This window comes from Rhineura floridana, chromosome 10 (genome assembly GCF_030035675.1).
Source record: "Rhineura floridana isolate rRhiFlo1 chromosome 10, rRhiFlo1.hap2, whole genome shotgun sequence".
NCBI classification, from domain to species: domain Eukaryota; kingdom Metazoa; phylum Chordata; class Lepidosauria; order Squamata; family Rhineuridae; genus Rhineura; species Rhineura floridana.
In genome coordinates this window covers 24,108,818-24,131,092 of record NC_084489.1, presented here as the reverse complement: position 1 = coordinate 24,131,092, position 22,275 = coordinate 24,108,818, and the positions used below count along the sequence as shown (strand labels likewise).

Here is a 22,275-nt window from a genome sequence, read left to right as displayed (position 1 = left end):
AAAAAGTGACACCACACCTCTAACAAAAGAATAACTGATATTTATATGGGCTTAAACTTACATCTACTAGCCAACGTCTACTAATATGCTAAATAGCGTAGAAGATAGGCCATGTTATTTAGGTGAAAGCAGGAATTATTTGCATTGGGCAGAGAAGGAAGCAATAGGGAAATGTAACCTTCAGAATGATATGAGAATGACAGTATCATCTAAGAATAGAATCAGTATCTGGGACAGAAAAAATGCTTTGCGGCATAAAATGTATATTGCTACTGCAAAGAAAATCCAAACTTGATGTACATGTGGATGTTGCTGTTTACAAGGTATAGGTCCCAAGTCAGCTGTGAATTCAACTTCAGTATATATATTTCAAATTGTTAAGGCCTAGCTCATTGATTTTGATTTTTATCTTTATCATATCTGCTTTCACAACTGCCACCCTTCGCTGGAATCTACTACTCATGTCTGGAATGGCGAAAGAAAACTCTGAGTCAATATTTCTAGCTAGAGGCAACAACTACTTTGTATTTTTGTTTGCAGCACAGAGCCCTTAGTACAGAGCAGAAAATCCCGGAAGGAGCCTTTCTACTTTCAGATTTGTAATAAGGCATTCAAGGGAGAAATTGAGCAAGGATATTACATGTGTAGTCAGCTGGCTGATAAACAAATTGTGATTTCAGACTATGACAAACATGTGCCATTTTGTTCATAACCTAGATATTATTGCACATTGTCGCCTCAATCGAGCAAGTTCTTGCAGATGCAGGGATTCTGTTGTCCATGGAGAGCTGACCTGGCAGGGATTGTGGCCATGATATGAATGCACCACTGCTTTATATGTCTGCTCACTGAAAGTATACATTTTTAAAGCATGAGACCAGGGTAGTTGAGGGATCACCTGTTTTCATGTGAGCCTACCTGTGCACTGAGAGAATTATCCCTATTATGGACGACTCTCCCCAGGCAGGCTGGCCAGGCTCCTACTCTGACTTCAGTGGCAGGCGAACTGTTTCATTTGCTCAGGCATTTTAATTATGATTTTTCTCTGCAATGAATGGTTTGATGCTGTTCTGCTACCTGCAGTCTCTAGCTTGCTATTGCTGCTGTTTGATTGTACAGCCACAAGAGTGGCTGTATACTATACTCAGCATGGATTTTTTGCATTCTGCAATGTTAAATTGAAAATACCCCCATGCCATTCTGATGTTTCCCATAAGCTCATTTCAAAACAAAGCCTTACAAAACTTATAGTCCTGAACTCAGAAACGCTTGCTTAACAACCCTCTAAATTTTCATGTGGGTACACAAAACAGTCAGAGAGAATCGAGAGTTCAAAGTGTAAAAAGAGAGAGAAAAAACCCAGACTCCTTTCGGACTTCTTTCTCTGAGTGTTCTCATAATTAATTAAAAATCACCCATGTTTACAGAGTACCTGTAATCCTATTACTGACCTTGCCCATACTCTGACCTTCATTTTCTGCAGTTTAAAAGTTTTTTAAAAAAATGCCTGGCTGATTATTAATTAATTTAATCAATGATCAGGTTGGGCATGCTCAGTAAGAACCAACTATCAGTGTTCTAAAGGCCAGACTCACAGCTGCTTGACTTGCCTAATCAGGGCGCCACTCCCATACCAGACCTTTATTTCATTTGAGACAGTCATGGCTTCCGTCAAAGAATCCTGGGAAGTGTCGTTTGTGAAGGGTGCTGAGGGGAGGCTCCTATTCCTCTGACAGAGCTCCAGTGGCCAGACTGGTTTAACAGTCAGCCGCTCTGAAGCTCTGTGACAGGAACAGGGCCTCTCCTAGCAACTCACAGCACCCTTCATTAACTACACTTCCCAGGATTCTTTGGAAGAAGCCATGACTGTCTCAAGTGAAATAAAGTTCTGGTGTGGATGTGTCCAGGGACAGCTTTGGTTTAAATTTGGGTTGGAGGCTACATGTGCCTGCTGTAGAATAAAAAGGTGGGGGAAACCCTGAAAAACAATGATATTGTTTACAATGTTTTCCTTTTGGAAAGGAAAGAGCCTTCCTCTCTGCCCAGTGCCCACCATCCAATCTTCTCCCCTGTCCTCCCTCCCCTCCCCCAGGTCAGTTTCACCTATCCTAAGCATGATTGCACAGGAGTAAATCCCATTGAAGTCAAAAAGCATGCAAATGATCCAACCTGCCCTCCTCCCTCCTATCCCCTCCCTCTTGCCCCTTTCCTCTCCCTTCCTTCACCCCTCTCTTCTCCTCCCCCATCCCCTCCCAATCCCCCCTTCCTCTCCTCCTCCGCCCCCCCCCACTATGGTCAGTTTTACCTATCCTAAGCATGATTGCACAGGAGTAAATCCCATTGAACTCAGTAAACATGCAAATGATCAAACCTGCCCTCCTCTCCTCCTCCCTCCCATCACCTCCCTTTTGCCCTTTCCCCTCTCCCTCCTTCTACTCCCCTCTCCCCCTTCCTCTTTCCCTCTATGCTCCCCCTTCTCTCTCCTCCCCCATGGTCAGTTTTACCTACCCTAGCCATTATTGCATGGGAGTAAATCCCCCTGAACTTCATAAGCATGCAAACGATCAGACCTGCCCTCCTCCTCCCCCTCCTCCCTGCTCTCCTCCCCTCCGGACAGTTTCACCTATGTTAAGCATGATTGCAGGGGAGTAAATCCCACTGAACTCAATAAGCATGCAGATGATCAATCCATTCTCAGCAGACTTGCACAGGATCCCATTTCTTACCTCCCGGATTAAAAAGCAGAGAAATTCACTAATAGGCATTTTTTTTTGTAGTTTAAGAACATACCTATAGCACAGATATTTCTATCAAACTTTTAAAAAGCAGGGAAATTGGGCAGCTATAGTGAATGCACCAGGGGAGAAGGAGAACTGACCTCTCTGAGATATTGTACTGCCATACAAATTTGTCAAAATGCAAACACAATTTGGGTTGGTCTTTCAAAGTCCAATCCTCTTTCTGTGTAGCTTGGAAGAATTTGGTAACATATGCCTCTGAGGATATGGTGAGTTGTGACAACACCTGCAATCAGCCCAAATAACAGAAACAAGACATGTGCTGTGCTGATCTTGTTTTAGGAGGGAAAAGGCAACAATATTAAAGCAGTTGATATAGTTCAGGTAGTTACTTTAAATAAGTTTGATTTTCTTTGCAATTTTAGTGAAGTTTCCTATAGTAAATCATTTTCTTGTGCTTCTGTGAATATGTGAAATACAGCAACACTTTGCAACACTAAAAAAAAGCTCCCAAAACAATTTTGGAATGATGGCACTGACTGTTCTGCAGGATAGTTTCCAGTGGACATGAGGAGTGTCTCAGTTTGCACAAGATAAAACAGTGGGAGGTGAAATATATTCTAAGAAAATTCTAGGTGTGCTCTATGTTTTTAATTGACTATGCCCACCTTTCCTTAAGTGGAGTAGTTTAAGCATAGCAGGCTGAAAACATGCATCTTGGGCAGGCCAAGTTTTTTTTTACCAACAGCCAGAGGCATTGCTTAAGTAGCAACATATTGTAATCTGCCAGATTTTACATCAAACTGCAGTTTCAGATTCAACTGTTAATGCGCCCAGAATAGAAATAGAGCATAACCTCCAGTTTGAAACACCATCATATGACATTGTCCAATAAAAAGGCTTTGAAATTAATAAAAATAAATTTGACACAGATTTTTAGGATGAATGAGAGAAATATAATTTTCTAGGTTAGATTCTCTGTAGAAACAGTAGTAACACATAAAAGAAGCAAAGTAAGAAGAACAACAAATACAGTAGGACCCTGCTTTACAGCGATTCACTAATACAGTGGTCTCAATTAGATGCAATTAGACTAAAGCCCCACTCATACAGCACTTGTTCTGCTTTTACGGCGCTTTTCAGGTATCGTGCGCCATTCTATTCAATGAGTTCCGCTTTACAGCAGTTTTCGCTTTACAATGGGGGTCCGGAACGTAACCCGCTGTATGAGTGGGGTCCTACTGTATACAAAAATGTAATTCTCCATCTTTGGAGGTGCCACCACTCCCCATATGCTCAGAGGCACATGTTACCAAATTCTTCCAAGCTACACAGGAAGTGGATTGGACAGTGAAAGGGCAACCCAGATTGTGTTTGCATTTTGACAACTTTGTAGGGCAGTCCAATATCTCAGAGAGGAGGTCAGTTCTCCTTCTCCCCTGGTGTATTCACTATAGGTGCCCAATTTCCCTGCTTTTTAAAGTTTGATGGAAATATCTGTGGGCTATAGGTACGTTCTTAAATTGCAAGGTTTCTTGCCTATTAGTGAATTGTATTAGGTTTTAGCAGTTTTGATGTAGTGTTGTTTTTTTATTTCCCTGGGAAGTTTTTTTGAAGGGCAGGTTATAAATACCTACTATAATAATAATAATAACAATAAAGGTGGTATTTCAGGGAAGGAAACAAACCTCACAGGTTTGCCCCTTGCTTTTCTGGAAACTGGCCTGAAAGGAAATGAATTAAAATTGCTAGATTGTCCCCTAACTCCCATGTCAAACCAGCTGATAAGTAGCATAACCTAAGGATTATATGATGATTATAATTCCAGACTGGGTCAGTTGGCAACCCCTGAGCTCCTATGCCAAGCCAGCGCTTATTTAGCATAATCAATGGCTGTTTAAGGATTATACAATGATTGTCATTCCAGACTGGGCTGATGGGCTATTTAAATATGTTATCTAGCCAAAGGCATTTGGGAGGCATAACATTCATTTATTCATCATGAGCAAGCAGCTGGCAGAGAAACTTATGAATGCCAAGGCTGCGTTAAGCTGTTGCAAGCTGGCCTGCTCAGTTGGAGCTCTTTAGCAGTGAATTTGCACTGGGGACTGGCATGGCATTTTATTTGCTAAATAACGTGCAGCTTTTCTAAATGGTTCTGATGCTGTAGACTTCTGGCAGCTCTTGTGATCTTAGGATAAAGAGTTGAAAGCCAACCAAAGGTAGGGCAGGGCTGATTGTTAACTGATCTGAATCTTCAGGGAAACCTTTGAATAATAATGTTGCAGAAGGCAACGCGAGGTTTGCACAGTAGTGAATGGTACCACAAGGGAAAGTTCTTAGGATATGTCTGTCATGTGGAAGGGGTTGGAAACACATTCATATGTTGACACCTTTTTTTCAATGCTTGTAAACACTGATAGAATTGCTGTCTTGGCCTAATATTACATACTGAAATTCTTGTGAGGCTGAATGAGCAAAAGTAGTATGCTGTTTTGAAGTGCTATAACAATGACGAGAGCGAGTGTGGCATAGTGGTTAGAGTGTCGGACTATTACCTGGGAGACCAGGGTTCGAATCCTCACACAGCCATGAAGCTCACTGGGTGACCTTGGGCCAGTCACTGCCTCTCAGCCTCAGAGGAAGGCAATGGCGAACCCCCTCTGAATACCGCTTAACATGAAAACCCTATTCATAGGGTCACCATAAGTCAGAATCGACTTGAAGGCAGTCCATTTCCATTTCATGACGATGACACCCTTTTGAATTTGCAGAATTCAAAACAATTATCTTGAAATCTCAAGGAATGGTGATTAATTTTTTTTAAGTTAGTCAAATTAAAAGATGCCCATTGATGGCATTGAAGGATACAGTTCATACTGTAGATGGGCAGGCAAAAATCAAGAACAAGAAAAGGAATTGTTAGGCTGAACTTAAAACCAGCAATTATTCATTTCTCTCCCCTTTCTTAAATGTACTGAAATCTATTTTTGATAAATTGCTGCCTTTCTCACATTTAGGCACAATTGGAAGCTCAGAAGGCAACCCAGGATTTCCAAAGAGCCACTGAGGTGCTACGGGCTGCTAAGGAGACCATTTCCCTTGCAGAGCAGAGGCTGTTGGAAGATGACAAGCAGTTTGATTCGGCCTGGCAAGAGATGCTCAACCATGCCACTCAAAGGGTAAGATCTGTTGCTGGCTTGTCTTGAAAAAGCGGTTACTTTCCTGTGCTTTTCCCATCTGAAGAACGGGAAGCTACAAATCCTTGGATCCTTTGGGCAGGCAGATGGGGATAGTCATCACAAAGAAGCAGCACAAATGATTTGCACTGTTGTGTTTTCTAACTTCTGCTATAATGCGAGATGAATCTCGCTATGAGTGTGGATCAGAATGACTTGCAGCAGAATGGTGTGAGCTGCCCCAGGTTTGTGTAAGGAGAAACATGAATTGCCGATTCTTGGGCTGTGAGTTTGCAGCAGTGCTCCATCAGAATGGAATTCCATAATTGTGGAGCAGTCAAAAAGGTTGCTGTCTGAGTTCCCTTTCTGTTAGAATGTGTCACATAAATTATATTAAAAGAGCTCCACTGAGCAATCTTAGAGTTGAAAGCTAAGCTGTTCAAGGCTGGATGGATCAGTAAATACTACACAACTTCTTTAACTTTCATTTTCAAGACAGATTAACCTTTGAAATGAACTGAGGCTCTGTTAAATCTTATGGGAAACTTTCCACTTGCATGTGTGTTAAATGTTGATAGTCAGTGTTTTTCAAGCTGTATTGAAACAGATCCTGGGCAGCATTTAGGATTAAGCCAAGAACGGCTTCTTCTTCTCTTGTAGGCTCCAAAACTAGTGTTCAAAGGAAAGATTATTGACTGTTTTTGACCGTAGTTTCTTTACATAGAAGTCACCCATTGCTGGGAAATTCCGTCACTATAGGAGCTTTAGTCAGATGGTCAATAGCACATTTCTAATGCTTACACCCTCTCTCTCTCTGTTGTGTGTACCTGTGTGTATAGATATATAAAATATCTATGTACACATTCACATACTAATGAATTCTAGCTAAAGTATATGCAGCTTCCATGTATAGATTTTCGTGACAATTGTCAGTCCCCTGCCCCCCAATGTTTTTTTTGCTGTCCTGCCAGCTGTCTCGATTGTGAACTTGCAGAAAGAGTGCTATTGAAAGCATACCCAAGTTAAGCATATAACCAGCCTGCAGCTGCTTCAGCTCAAAATTGTTTCTCCCCCTCCCTTTCTTCTTCTTCTGTAAAGGTCATGGAGGCAGAACGGACGAAAACCCAAAGTGAGCTAGTGCACAAGGAGACGGCCGCCAAATACAACGCTGCCATGGGCAGAATGAAACAGTTGGAGAAGAAGCTGAAAAGGGCCATAAATAAATCCAAGTATGTGTAGCTGTTTGCGTTGTATCCGATTCACATGTGCAGGTGGGACTGCTTGCTTGGTCTGTGGCTGCATGCACGTGCTCTAGGACAGGGGTGGGGAACCTTGGGTCCGAGGGCAAAATGCCGGCCCTCCAGGCCTATCTGTCTGGCCCCTGGAACTCTCTGCGCAATATGTCTTTGAACTCTGATAGTGCTTCTTGCTTGCCTGGATGGCAGATAGAGAGAAGGGTGTGTGTGTGTAGAAACTAGTCTGGTGTACTAGTTTACATTTACACTCGTTGCTTCACCCACTTTTGCCTTTGGCACTGCCCACAACTGCCATGTGGCCCTCGGGCTGAAAAAGGCTCCCCATCTCTGCTATAGAGTGTGTGAGAGATGCTATGAAACATGTAGGTTTTTAAACCTCAGATGACTCTTTCCAGCAGTGGTGTTAGGGGATGGTTCACAGGCCCTGAGACCTGCACTGGGCCTTAGGTCTCATGCCCCCTTTAACCCCTTTTTTGCTTTGCTTTGCTTATGGGGGGGAGGGGGGGCTTTCCCTTTGAAACCGGGTGTAAAGTTGCATCTGTGCATATTCCCTAATTTTTATTGGGGAAAGGCCGTAGTAGAGCTGCCTTGCTTGCAGAGGATCCCAAGTTCAGTCCCCAGCCGGCCAAATAAGCTCTTCAGTATCGAAGCACAGAGAGTAAGTGCTACTATGGAAGAGCGGTTTCAGAGTAACTTGCTCTACATTATCCAAGTAAGCAAGCCAGCCCCATCAAACCTCATGTTTTTCATAGTCTCTGTCCATCACACGTAGGGTGCTTCCACGTGCCTCGTTTATTGAGCATTCATCCTGATTTGTTTGCAAAGAGATTAGGTGGACGTTGGCTATTGAATGACAATCCATTCTGATTTATTTTTGGGGAGGTTGGATGACATTGTGTCAAAACAAGTGCCATCCCACACTTGCCAGTGCATTTTCCCTTTCGTTATCCCCAGAAGTCCGATCTTGAAGTGGATTTGTTATGCAAGGCCTTCTAATCAATTATAATTGCACAACCTGTATTGGCCAGTATGCAGTTGAATCCCGCCCAAAAACGGCAACGGTCTGGAGGCGCCCATAGGTTCTGTGGAACTGAGCAGGAAGGCATGAGGTGTGCCCCTTGAGTGTGTGCACTAAGCAGGTTCACTGGGCTTCCCATCAAAGCTTTGCTCAGTTCTAGAATGTTCTGCACGAAGCTCTGCGTGGACACAGGGCAGGTCCCTTTCCCATCCTTCTCTGTGGGTTGTTCTACCAAGAATAATGAAACCCTCCCCCCCTCGTGTTCTCTCTTTCCCACAGGCCTTACTTTGAACTCAAGGCGAAGTATTACGTGCAGTTAGAGGTATGTATCAAATATATATCTGTAGCAGATATATTGTAAATCACGACTACAGTGGTTTCATTGCAATGAAAAAAGCATGGCCTAATCTTGTCCTGTCATGAGAGTGGCACCTGGTTGGCCACTGTGAGAACAGGATGCTGGACTAGATGGGCCACTGGCCTGATCCAGCAGGCTCTTCTTATGTTCTTATGTTCTTAACCCTGTCAATGATGGCTGGGAAGCGTTCAGGCATTTAAACCTTGCATAATTTAGAATGTTAAATTGTGTGAGGGGAAGCGCTGCGGCTCTGTGGTAAAGCTTTGCATGCAGAAGGTCCCTAGTTCAATTCCTGGCATCTGCAGATAGGGCTAGGAGAGACACATGTCTGAAACCCTGGAGAGCCACTGCCAGCCTGTGTTGACAGTACTGAGCTAGATGAGTCAGTGGTCTGACTCAGGAACATAGTATAAGGCAGCTTCCTGTGAACCTATGTTTGCGCCACCCCCTCCTTCGTGACCCTGCCACCTTCTGTGCTTTAGAGGGAGACGATTTGAATTGGGGAGCCTGTTCTGTCTATGTAGACTCCCTGCAAGATTTTGAACCATGATGGTGCAGAGTTATCAAAGGTGTGTGTGTGGACAAGAGCAAGCTTCCCATTTCAGATCTCTCCCCTCCGCCCCCATATACTCCCCCACTTTCCCTTGCACACCGGAGGCATAACACCTGAGTTAGGGTTCAGGAGTGTTGTAAATCACATAGATTTTGCTCCTGAGAGACTCTTGAGGATGAGTTCTCAAGGTTATGATTAGGGTTGTATTCAGTGCTAGTCATATTCATTTTTTTTTAATCATTAATTTTTATTCAAATTTTCAAAGACAAAAAACAAAACAAAACAAAAACAATTAAACAATAAAATAAAATGTTGACTTCCGATTTGTCGCAGATCAGTTATAGGTCTACAATATATAACAATCCTATCTCTAAAATTATATTATAAAATCACTTTCCTCCAGTAGTTATCTTAATTAATCATCAAATCTCATAAACATTACTTTATTCTTTCCACAAAAAGTCAAAGAGAGGTTTCAATTCCTTGAGAGATATATCTTTCAACTTTTCTCCAAATAGACATGTCGCTTAATCCATCTGATTCAAATCTGTTAGGCCCAATAATTTCAATAGCCATTCTTCCATTATCTATATTAATTCCATCTTCCATCTTCAATAATCCTGTTAAATCCAGTAATTTCAGTAGCCATTCTTCCATTATCAGTATCCCATAATAATATTGTTGTCATAGCCATAGTCCAAATAAACATATCGATTAATCCATCTCATCAAATCTGTTAGGTCCAATAATTTCCATAACCATTCTTCCATTATCAATATTAATTCCATCTTCCATCTTCAATAGTCCTGTTAAATCCAGTGGTTTCAGTATCCATTTGTCCATTATCAGTATCCCATGATGATCTTGCTGTCATAGCCATAGTCATATAACAAGAGTCTGATGGGAATTTCCCCCATCACAAATATGTCCTTGCCATCAATTCTGAATATGTTGCTGAAATATTGTTGTAAAGTCACATCTCTGCTCTGGGTGCATCTCTGCTCTGTCACACATTTGTAGTTAATTCCATAAGTTTTTTCTATGTCAAGCCCCATCACATCATTCCAGTCAAGAATTCTGAATATGTTGCTGAAATATTGCTGCAAAGTCATATCTCTGTTCTTCTTTTTTACAAAATGCACTGGCTCATCTCTTAAGAGTTTCTCCACTGTCACATATCTGTAGCCAACTCCATAGATTTTTTCTATGTCAAGCTCCATCACATCATTCCAGTCCAGAAAATTATCCAAGACATTGATAACTTTACCACCAAAATCTTCATTAATTTCTTCAGAGACAACGTTGAATTCCAAACAGTAAACTTTATTTCTAACATCCATAAACTCCAAATCTTTTTTCAATTTCACATTTGTTCCAATCTCCAGGGCTTGTAGCTTCCCTTTAATTTTTCTTTTCTCATCTCTAATCCCATCAAACTCCTCTCTCACAGAATCCCCTATTTCTTTAAGCTCCTGCGTCATTTTGTTAAATTCAATTTTCATCTCCTGTCTACCCTGTCTCAGGGTTTGTTTCGTTATCTCAATCTCACCCATTATTTTCTGAAACATAATTTCTTCCATGGTCTCAATCACTTTCCTGGTTGTCATTCTTAAAACCACAGAAACAAAAATTATTTCAGCCACAATTGGGTTAATATTCGAGGCTTGCTGATATCAGTGTAGACAGTACAGCCTGCCTTATCTCTATGTGTTCAGGAATACAAAACAAACTTAGTTCCCAACATCAAAACAATTAGTGGCGTTGTGAACAAGCAGATTCGTCAAAATGAAATAGACCAAAAAAAAAATTTTTTTCCCCCCTCCTCGAAATAGAAATCCCTCTTCCGTTGGTATCTTTAGAATGCACCTCCAGGACAGCTTTTTGCGATAAAAACAAAGATAAGCTTTTTCGATTTCTTTCCACCTTAATTTCGTTAGTGAAAGAGAAAAGCCATAACTCACCTAGAAGTTCTTCACAGCTGATTCATTGACAAATCTCTTTTTTGCTGCACCAATTTAAACTAAATGAAAAAAGAAAATAGAAAGAAGGATGCTTGTCTGCCTGTTAAAGTCCGTTTTTCTTTGAAGAAAAGATAAACATGTCGCTATAATCAGCTAGAGCTTGATGAAAGTCCGTCCGGCATTGCAGTTTGAACCTTCTCTCATAAATAAATGAAATCCAGTCCTCCCCACAAAAACAGGCTTTGTGGTTAATCTCTACGTTTCTCCCTGCCCGGGAGAAAATCTTTATCAGTCAAAAAGAGCGTTCTGACTGATTTTAAAGCTGAAAAAGCTTCTTCTGAGACGAGAGCTCGACTCAGAGGCAGCACAGGCAAAGCAACCCTTCCTGGAAGTCAGTGCTAGTCATATTCAGAGTAGATCCACTGAAATAGATAGATATAACTAACGTAGGCCCATGTATTTCAATGGGTCTACCCTGAGTAGAACTTAGATACAAGCTGTTGTTTCTTCTTGGTATTGTTGATATGCTGCCTTTTAAGGATAGAGATTATTCCTTGGCGACTTACAAGCAAAATAACGTGCGTTAATAACATAGCAGTAAAACAATATCAAAATATAAAATAAAGAGCAGGCTGGATTAGGCCAAAGGCCCATCTAGTCCAGTGTCCTGTCCTCACAGTGGCCAACCAGATGTCTACAGGAAGCCTGCAAGCAGGACCTGAATGCAAGAGCACTCTCCTCGCTTGTGTTCTCCAGCAACTGGTATTTGTAGACATACTGGCGGTATAAGATACTCATCATGACTAGTAGCCATTGATGGCCTTATCCTCCATGAATTTGACCAGTCCCCTTTTAAAGCTGTCCAAGTTGACGCCTGTTGCTGTGTCCCGTGGCAGCGGCACAAGAAGTCGTCAGGATGGATCTCACAAGGCAGGTGGTATCAGTTGGCCCTGAGGGGGGAAGGGAGGAAGACAGTCCAACTGGAGCAGGGTCTCTGCTTGTCTTCACCTGACTTTCTCACTCTCCTGTTCTTCACCACAGGGCAGTGCAGACAATGTGTTTGCCTTCAGGTGATAATGGTGTTGCAGGAAGCTTTGGAACTGTACTTCTGCCTGGAATTGGGTAGCCTCCACTTAAATGGAATTGCACATGGACAACGGCTACATCTGCACTATATATTTGAAGTACTCTTACGCCACTGTAACGGCCATGGCTTCCCCCAAAGAATCCTGGGAATTGTAGTTTGTAAACGGTACTGAGAATCGTTAGGAGACCCCTATTCCCCTCACAGCTACAGTTCCCAGAGTTCCCTGGGAAGAGGGATGGACTGTTAAACCACTCTGGAAATTGTAGCTCTGCGGGCAGGGGCAGGGAATCTATTACCCTATGTGCTTTTGCTGAAAGTTTAAATCTGTATGGGTCCAAGCAAGCCAGAAGTATGCACTGCTAAATTCCATTGCTTTTAGTCGCAGAAAGTGAAACGTTGCATAAATATTTCTCCAATTCAAATCAGTTGAGGTTTAACTTTGCCTGGATCGTACTCTTGTCTTCAGGTCCCAAAACAAAGGTAATATTTTAATATCCTAAATATTTCTTTGAGTAATGAAGTCTCTTCTGATTACTTCATTAGCAATTAAAGAAGACAGTGGATGATCTGCAAGCAAAGCTCTCTTTGGCAAAGGGTGAATACAAAACAGCTTTGAAAAACTTGGAGATGATCTCTGATGAGATCCATGAGAGGAGGCGAGCCTCATCAATGGGGCCCAGAGGATGTGGTGTGGGTGCTGAAGGCAACAACACTTCAGCAGAAGACCTTTCTGTGTGCAAATTGGAGTCGGATAATATCTCCGGTAAGTAGAAGAAAAATGTGTAGAGTTTAGATCTATCAAGGGAAAGTATTCCACAATGACTCTGGGTGAATTCAGGCAATTATTTATTTATTTTTATTTATTTATTAAATTTATATACCGCCTGACTAGCAATAGCTCTCTGGGCGGTGAACATAAAATAGCATAAAAATACAATGAATAACAAAATAATACTAAAATACAATCAACAATCCAATACAATAAACATTTTTAAAATTAAATCAGTGTAACTTAAAATGCTTCAGAGAATTTGGTGATATTCATTGGCCCACTTTGGATATTATGGTAAACCATAGTTTAGTGTGATGAGAAGATGCTGCAGTGAGCTTGTGGCGAGTATGCTCCCTCCCTCCTCTTCATCATGCAAGGAGTTTGGAAACTTTTGCTTCCAGTTTAGATTAAATGCTGCTTCTTGTGTTGTCGAAACCTGACAAATTGTGGTTAATCTAACTCTGGTTTGTTTGAAACAAGTCACATTCAAACCATGGGTTATGAAGCTGGCTTGTTCAAACCAACCCTGGTTAACATTAACAAAGTCTAGGGTTTTGATGACACACTAAACTCTGTTTAATGGAAATTAGAAGTAAAAGCTTCTAAACCTTTCGCTGGTGTTACACCAGAGGATAGTGGTAGCAGGGAGTATGAGCCTGAGGCTCACTGCAGCTCATTTTCACCAAATTATGATTTAGCATGGCATCCAAATGTGGCCACAGAGAGCTAGTGTGGTGTAGTGATTAGAGTGTCAGACTGGGATGAGGGAAACCTGGGTTCAAACTGTGATACTTGCTGAGTGACCTTGAACCTATCACACACTCTTGCGCCCTATCTCGTAGGATTTTGGAGAAGATGTTGGATAAAAATGTAATAAATAAAATATATATGGCCTAGATCTTGTCACATTCATACTCTGATTATGTTCTCTGCTTCATAAACTTTTGTGATGTGGGACCTGAGAAGACTGTATCCCAGGATACAAAATAGAAGTTATTATCTGAGACAAAGATCGAAACAATGTTGAATATTGAACTACTTTGGAAGGTCATGCCTTGACATCAGTTGTGAAATTCTGGACTTCTTGCAAAAGCTTAGATATGTTTCTGTGCCTGGTTTTTGAAACTTTCATTTTGTAGCATTCTATGTACCTGGGACCCATTAGAGATTTATATGGCAAGGTTGCAGCATTGTGTAATTCATGTTCATAAATGATTCAATTTTGAGCACTGGTTTTTGTAAGAAAAATAGATCAAATAACGTTGAAATAGTCATTTCAGTGGCTCCTGTTTAGTGTATTTGCTTGTATGTTATCTTTTCTCTAAGTTGGCTCTGATTCTTGCTTATGCTGAATTTTCATTGTTACTTTAACAGTGTGAAAGATTGCTTCAGGAAGTTAGAAATCCTTGGCTGAAATGTAGCATAAGCATTACATACTTATCTTGAGTTTAGGCCAATGGTGTGGTTAGGACGGGACCGCCTAACCTAAGTGGCAGGAATCAGGCTATATTTTGTCTTGGAGAGTTACTGGAGGACAGAATACTTACTGCATCGCAGTGTTGTTTATAGGTCGCATCAGCTACTAAACACGGTACAGAAAGCTATGCGGCATTGCCTGTGAAGGACCCAAGGCTGTGAAACCAGCTGCTTGCCTTTTTAAAAGAATGGAAATGGCAACCGGAAAGGATTGGGCTCTGAAGCTCCCCAAAGACAATGGAGAAATTGTGCTAGATGAATTTGCTGATTTGTCTTGGTAAAAGGATTATTGTTCCCATCCTCAACCCCTATTGTGAAGTATGTGGCTTGATCCATCCCAAGCTGGAAATGGCTGGCACCACTTAGAATTTTGTCCCAGAGTAGGAACGATGTGGCTTCTTGTTTTGGGGCCCTCTGCCTTCTGTGTTGTTGACTTTTGTAAGGCTACAGCATGAAGAAGCTGCCATTTAGAAACTGTTACTGCAAGCATCTCTCTGTGTGGCAGACGTAACTGATAAGACATTCCTGGTGTGGTAGTCCTGTACGTTACTTATAGCAGGTATGGGGAACTTGTGGCCCTCTAGATATGGCTGGATTACAACTTCCATTATCTCCAACACTATGGCTGATGTTCAGGAATGATGAAAGTTGTAGTCTGGGAATATCTGGAGGGCCACCAGTTTCCTATCTTTGTCTTGGATAATAGCTAGCATTGGATAACAGGGGAAACTGCTTTTTTTAAATAATGGGACTCACCATTTGGTATTCTTCAGAGAACCAGCATACTGTTTGCAACTGTAGCTCTTGGGAGGAGCAGTGTTCATAAACTGGGAAACCTTGGATCTCCACATGCTGCTGGACGACGTCTCTCATCATGCCTGATAGCCATGCTGGTATGGTCTGATGGGAATTGGACTCCAGCAACACCTGGAGAGCCAAACGATCTCCAGCCCTGGTGTAGGCAAACGGAGGGCTCGGGGGGGGGGAGAGGAATGCTTTTGCTAACCAAAGCTCGCTCTGAATCTTCACGCAGTGGCTTCAGAAGTATTTGAGGATGACAACGGCAGCAGCTTAGTGTCTGAAGAGGACTCTGAAACCCAGTCGGTTTCCAGTTTCAGTTCTGGTCCAACAAGCCCCTTTGAGATGCCAGCTCAGTTTCTTCCAGTGGCACGGCCTAGAAGTTTGGATCTGTCCAGCCCCATCTCGCTGTCTGAATTTGGCATATTTCCTCTACTAGGACCTCGCAGTGAATGCAGTGGGGCTTCCTCGCCTGAATGTGAAGTTGAAAGGGGTACGTTGGATTGGTAAAGCCAAAGGGTGAATCTTATGCTAGGGATTACTGGGAAAGGGATCAAAAGCCAAACTCCAGCAAGGCAGCGTGGACAAGTGGGGGAGTTTTTTCTCCTTTTCTTTGTTGCCAGCGGAGCATCTGCCTGCATGTGGCAAGTGCATCTATACCGTGATGAGAAATATTCATGGTCTTGCAACCTGTATAAACAGAATGGGACCAGAAGCCTTTGCATCTGAGTTGAGCTTCCTAGTCTTCGTCTGCCCCTAAAATCTCTATACCAAAAGCTCTTGCCCTGTATTTTTCTGGTTGTCAGGCTGCAAATTGTCAAGCTAGGTAGTAACAAGTTTAATCTGTAACTTGCATTCTCCTTCTCTTGGAAGTGTGAAATCTTTCTGCAAGTAGTAGAGCTTAAAAACAGGAAATGCCTGGTTGAAGGAAAACCCTGAGGTCCAAGTTCCAGAATTCAGGTGAAAAGTGACTGGTTTTACACAGCAAGAGGTTTCTGAGAATAGAGGATTCTTTTTGGCATATGCTCTAATGGTAGTGCTACAGAAATTCTATCTAAAAATAAGTCGCAGCAAACAGTTGCAATAATGCCCCTAAGGATGTGGTTGACAGGTTAATTCTTGTTTGAAGCAATGAAAGGAATACCAAAGGTTTCACCAGCATCATGCATGGTACCAGCTCTGAGGGAGAATATTGGGATGGAATAGAAGACTACTGTGGGAAATATTATGTAGCATAGCTTTTTTTAAAACAAAGGTGTGCCAAAGAGAACATGCTGTTGCATTGGCTCCATAGTCTGTTTTGAAAAACTTCTAGCTGAAGGGTTAATGCTGTCTGTGCTTATGTCATAATCAAAACTTTGTGCAGAGGGGTTAAAAATATGAAACTTAGAAATGAAAACCAAATTTGTGTTAGGATCAGATACTTCAGAGGGGATGAAAATAGTAGAATGGTCCCCAAAAATATGTTAAAAAATTGCAGTTGTGTGCAGTCATACCTTTAAAAGTAGCTCCTTTTGTGATGTATCTTATCCCAAATTTCTTTAGATTAATGAGGGATGATGATGGGGAGGGTCCACACTATGTGTGTGTTAGGATGTTGTCGGGGAAGGGACTATAATTCAGTGGCAGAACATCTGCTCTGCATGCAGAAGGTCCCAAGTTCAGGGTTGTATCTATACTCGGAGTAGACCCATTTAAATTGAGGGACATGACTAATTTAGGTCCATTAATTTGCATGGGTCTGTTTTGAGTAGAATTTATTTGGAAGCAACCCTCAGTCCCGGCATCTCCAGGTAAGGCTAGGAGAGACCCCTGAGCTACTGCCAGTCTGCGCTGGTTGAACCAATGATCTGACTCAGTATGAGGCAGCTTCCTATGTTCTTTCAGTCCCACATTTAACTTTTCCATCTCCTCTTCACAGGAGATAGAGCAGAAGGAGCAGAGAACAAGGCACTTGACAAGGTGAACAAGAACAGGAGCAGCAGCAACTCCTCCTCCAGTGGTCCCACGTTGGATAATAGGATGAAGCAGCTCTCCCTTCAGTGCCTGAAAGTCAAAGATGGGATTTGCGCAGACAGAAAAGTGGTACAGATTGGCTGAGGTCTCTGTCCGCTTGGAGCTAATGAGGAACCTATACATTAATTTATACACAAACGTTCTTCTGAAGGTCAGAAGAACCTTGTGCCAATAACTATTTAATATATGCCAAATCTGTAAGCGTTTTTTGAAAGAGCTGCATTAAGAGTTCCATCAGTGTTGAGGGCTGGAGTGTGTGCGTTTTTAAAAAAAATAAAAGTGAAATCTTTTGTCATGACAGAAATTGGTCACAAGCATCCACTGGGCTTGGCGTACTTCACAGCCTTTGTTAGTCGTTTTGCAGCAGTTTTGGCAGAAGCAATAACTAGTATTGTCCTGTGTCTGGAGTTCTGTGTCATTCGGGACCTGAAGGCTGAGCCAAATGTTTGGGAGGAGCAGCCGGTGTCTGTTTTGCAGGCGGCACCCGTTTTGTGAGCTGGCCTGCTGTTTAAACATAGAATTCCAAGGTAACAGTGGCATATCCTCTGAAATACCTAGTACTTTAAATGTCTATATTTATATTTTGGATTATAAAAGGAAACTGTTGCATGTTACTGAGTCTAGAGACCGTCATTGTCTCGAGAGCTCATAAGTGATAAAAAGGGTAACATAAATATGTCGTCAATAATGATGCACATGCCCTTCTGGTGTACTATGTTTTGGGGGACGTGGCGAGTGCAACTCAATTATTGTGAATCCAGTGACCAAAATGAAATGTACATTGGAACACTTACATATGACACTTTTTCCAACACTTTCAAGTGTTGCAACTGTACCATTGGCATCAGTTGCTAGGCATGGGTAGTGTTACAGTAGGAAAATATTATTTTTACACCTTGGCCTACCAAGTTAAAGGGTGCATGGTGTGCATGAACAGATGGTCTGTTTGCCAGTTAGCATTAAAGGGGTGAGTACTTCTTAGTATCTCCTTAGGATGTCATGTTATAGGGTTTGTAGAGTAATTAAAGGACTTATAAACTTAGCATCCCTTAAGCAAAAAAACCGAGTAAGGCTGGGAAGGGAGTTGGAGCATGCTTCAGTAACAGCTGTTACACAGTAGAGATGTCTGGTAGTTATGCTAATAAGAGATAGTTAAAAGCATAGGACCTTTGTTTTGGTAGTTAGCATTTCTGAAACTGACATATGCCACTGCTAATTAAACTTACTTATTTCGTTGGCGTTTTGCAGTTCTGACCATCCTCAAGTTTTCTGTTTCTTGGCCTAGTTTTGTTGTTTTTGTCCCTACTGCAGTTTGGTGTATCTATTCTGAATACCAGTGTAAAAAAAAAATCCTTCCCACTACAGTGAGCACTTCTTCCACTCCTTAATTTTGTTTCCATGTGCAGTATGGTTATATCGAAAGTGCTTAAAATTCTTTTAGAAAAGACCTTTATAAACTGGTGTCCCTGAATATACATATGCCTTCCATTTGTGTGTTTGGCTTGTGTTTCAGCTGAGGAAATGAACTTTGCGAGTGCCAGATGGAGTGGTAAACAATAAAATGAAAACTAAACAGCTTTTAGTGTGGCTTTTCTTTTTTTCTGATATTATCAACACAGGGCACAATTCAAGTTTTGGAAGTTTCAGTGAAATTATAATTGGTACAATTGGTTTTTCCTGTTTGCAGTGTGGTGATAAATAGAAACAATTTCACATCTGGAAATAGCTTTTTTTTTTTTTTGCTTGAACCTAATCGTTAATTTAAAAAAATTCTTTCAGCTGAAAAAAATCTCCCAGAGTGTCTTACAAATATCAGTGAAAAGACATTTCTTGTGCACAATCGTAAGAGATACGACACAAAAGGAAATGGGTCTGGGAGGGAGGAAAGGAAAAGCAAGCTCAGGCACAAATTCTTAGCTATCCAGATCCTGTAGCGAAAGGCAGGAATGGAAAAAATCGGAGGAGCAAAAAGTTGCTGGTCTTTTAGGAGAGCCAAGGGAAAGGCCCTGCTATTTCACATCCTATATAGTTTGATGGAACGGTTGCTTAAATAATAATTAGATGGCAGTTTAGAGGGCCTATGTTTGAGAGGTGGTATGGACAGTATGCCCACAATGCAACTTTACTATTGAGCTCTGCTGCCAAAAACAGTGTTGCTTAATGGTGGCATTCTGTACCATAACACATGGGTGTTGTAGCTATTTATATCTTCTCCAGTTGGAGGGTATGCTAGAGGTGCAATTCAGGCACATTCTCTGAGCATCTACTCTGCGTAAAGGAGGTAGATGGGGGCCCAAGAGTGCTGATAGTAATACCACAGCCTGCATGACTGGAAGGATCTCTTCTCCCCCCACCTCCCATTTTAGATTAAGTGCTACAGAGTTTGCAGGGTGTTCTTGTGTAGTTATACTCTGAAAATGGGATTCAAAAATAAAGCCCTGTCCCATACCTACAGCTGTGTAATATGTCTCTGCTCTACAAGAGGGCAAATTTAATCAATGTGTAGGATTTTAAGCTCAAGCATGACCTATAAGGTTCTCATTGCAATGTCGGTCTCTTGTGATGAGGAGGAAGGTTAATACAGCAGCCTTTCTTGAGCTAAACACTTCTGGTACTAGGTGGCTGCTGTTTCACACAAGTTAACTGTCAAGGCTCACTTACATTATTTGACTGTCTGATGCAGAGGTTGCCAACCTTTTTGGACTAGTATGCACACTTAAAATTTTGAGAGACTTGAGGGCACCAGTCACAAAATGGCCACTGGGGAACTTGACATAACCCAAAATTAAGGAGTGCCGTCATTGCTGTTTTGGCTCTGCCCCTGGACACTGTCATGCTTACCAACGTCCTGGATGTGGAGACACAGTTGTTAAAGGCACAAGAACCCTGTTTCCCCCCATGCCAATCCTAAACCAAAGCCTAGGCTGCCACCCTGTACCCACTTACCTGGGGGTAAGCCCCATTAAAAACAGACTTACTTCTGAGTAGACATGTATACCATTGTACTGTAAGCTACCTATACAGTAAATTCTGAATAAGTGCCTGGTCTTTAGCTCCTGCCCAGCAAAGCCATGACTAAGCCTCTTTATAAAATGTTCACATCTGCTATTTTAGGAAGGGGATTCTTTTAACATCTACCCACACTTACTGTGGGGTAGTATTTGCAGAAAATATCTTTTAGGGAGTACATGATCTAGACGACCCCACCACAGGAAAGATTTATCCTGGTTACCAAAAGGAAGGGCAAACTATGGCGTTTGCAATGACTACCAGAAAATAAGATAGAAGCAGGAAAAGTGTACTAAGGGTGAGGACAAACACCAGCTCTGACTCCAATCATTGGTTAAAACACCGACAGGAGAAGCTAGGATGGCTCACTTCACAGAAATCGCTTAAAAAGGGTACCTGCACATTTTGCTTCATAACTTGCTTTCTAGGAGGGCTAGACTTTTTTTTTTTAATATGAAAGCTCAGAGTTGGGGGGCCTGCCCAGGAGTTGACCCTTTGCTGCCATGTTAGCAATCCCACTCTAATGTTATGTGATCTGGTGACAATACCCAAAGTGGAGATGTACTCTACAGGAACGGTTCCCAAACTTTTTTCCCCATGGACCACTTAATGATTTTTCTGTCTGTTGTAGCAATTGTAATGCGTTGTGCTACATGCTGTATTTTATTTTTATTGCTTTTATTTCTTATACTGTATTTTAGTGGATTACCGTTTGCATTCCCTAATATTCAAGTGGCAATACAAAATAAGAAATAAAAGCAGAAATTAAAAGTCAATATGAGTATTTAGTGTGGACATGTTACAGACCACCTGAATGAAGCCTGTGGGTCACTGGTGGTCCACAGACCAGTTTGGGAACCCCTGCTCTATAGGACTGGAAAAATCAACCCTGTAAGAGCAGATCTTTTGAAGGTAATGCCCTTCCTGCAAAGCATGATGGCATTAGAGGCCTGAAATTCTAAGCAAACCCTCCCTATATTTGACCCTTACCTAGCTCTAATATCAAGCAGTAGTTCCTGGAGATGTATTCACATCCAGCCTGTTTAATAGAGCCTGCATCAGCATGTAGATGCATGTGTTTGCCATGTTTTGAAGATTATCACCGTTCTTGAATGGGGCTGGTCTTGGTGCAGGTGTGGGGAACCTGTGACCCTGCAGATGTTGCTGAACTACAGCTCCCATCATCCCTAACCATTGGCCATGCTTGCTGGGGTTGATAGAAGGTGTAGTTCAGCAACATCTGGAAGCCCCCCCCCCTGCTGTAGTGGCTACTAGTCAGGGGGCTATACATGAAATGTGAGGCATTATGGCCATGGTTCTGTCACAGGATGAATCCAGGCCTCTTCACCATATCACCTTGGGAGCTGGGCCCTTTCCCACCTACCCCCTTTTGCCCTGGGCAGAATGAGCAGTGGCTATAACCCTCCCTCAAGCCCTGCCACTCAGGCAAGGAGTTGGATTGTACAAGAAGTCAGGCATAGCCATAGACTAAGTAACTCTGTTTAGTACCTGACCGTGCATTTTATGTATGTCATGATAAAGGAATCTCCACCACGTGTACACATCAAGCTATATGTGCACATGACAAACATTATACCGAGTGACGTAAGTAGAAAGTTAATCTGGCATGAAGCAGTCCTTTAAAGGCTAAATTAAATCTGTTGCCTTCAGCCTTCTGTTACTGACTTGTTTGCAGTCAAAGCTGCAGCTGTAACTTTCATCTCACTAACTGCCTTTGCAAAACAGATAAGCTGAAAGTTACTGGTAAGCACACACCATGATTCAATTCCCCCTAGCCTGACCGGCTCATCGCAGAACAGCAATTACAAGGCACCTGATTTTGATTGTCTTTTCAAAAGGTAGTTGCCACTTGAGTTCACAGCAAAAGCAATGTTTGCTAGATAGGGCTGGAGAACATTCCTGGTCTTGACAGTCAGGGTCTTCAAACCTTTTTGTTTCCTCTCCAGAGGAAGGAGTCTGGGTCTTTTCTCTCTCGTTCAAATCTTTCCGTTGCCCATTTTTCCACCTAAAATTCTGTTTTCTGGTTCTCTCCC

The 22,275-nt window shown here is 42.0% G+C and overlaps 1 protein-coding gene across 1 annotated transcript in view; it reads left to right on the top strand.

Moving 5' to 3' along the window:
* Window positions 1-18,787, top strand: part of SH3BP5 (SH3 domain binding protein 5) — a 69,772-nt gene extending 50,985 nt beyond the window's left edge. Inside the window, exons 5-10 of the mRNA XM_061586401.1 lie at window positions 5,759-5,920; window positions 7,016-7,146; window positions 8,471-8,513; window positions 12,694-12,913; window positions 15,432-15,689; window positions 17,118-18,787. Coding sequence (XP_061442385.1) covers window positions 5,759-5,920; window positions 7,016-7,146; window positions 8,471-8,513; window positions 12,694-12,913; window positions 15,432-15,689; window positions 17,118-17,296 — 993 coding nt within the window. The 3' untranslated portion in view covers window positions 17,297-18,787. The remainder of the gene's footprint in view (window positions 1-5,758; window positions 5,921-7,015; window positions 7,147-8,470; window positions 8,514-12,693; window positions 12,914-15,431; window positions 15,690-17,117) is intronic.
* The last annotated feature ends 3,488 nt before the right edge of the window (window positions 18,788-22,275 follow it).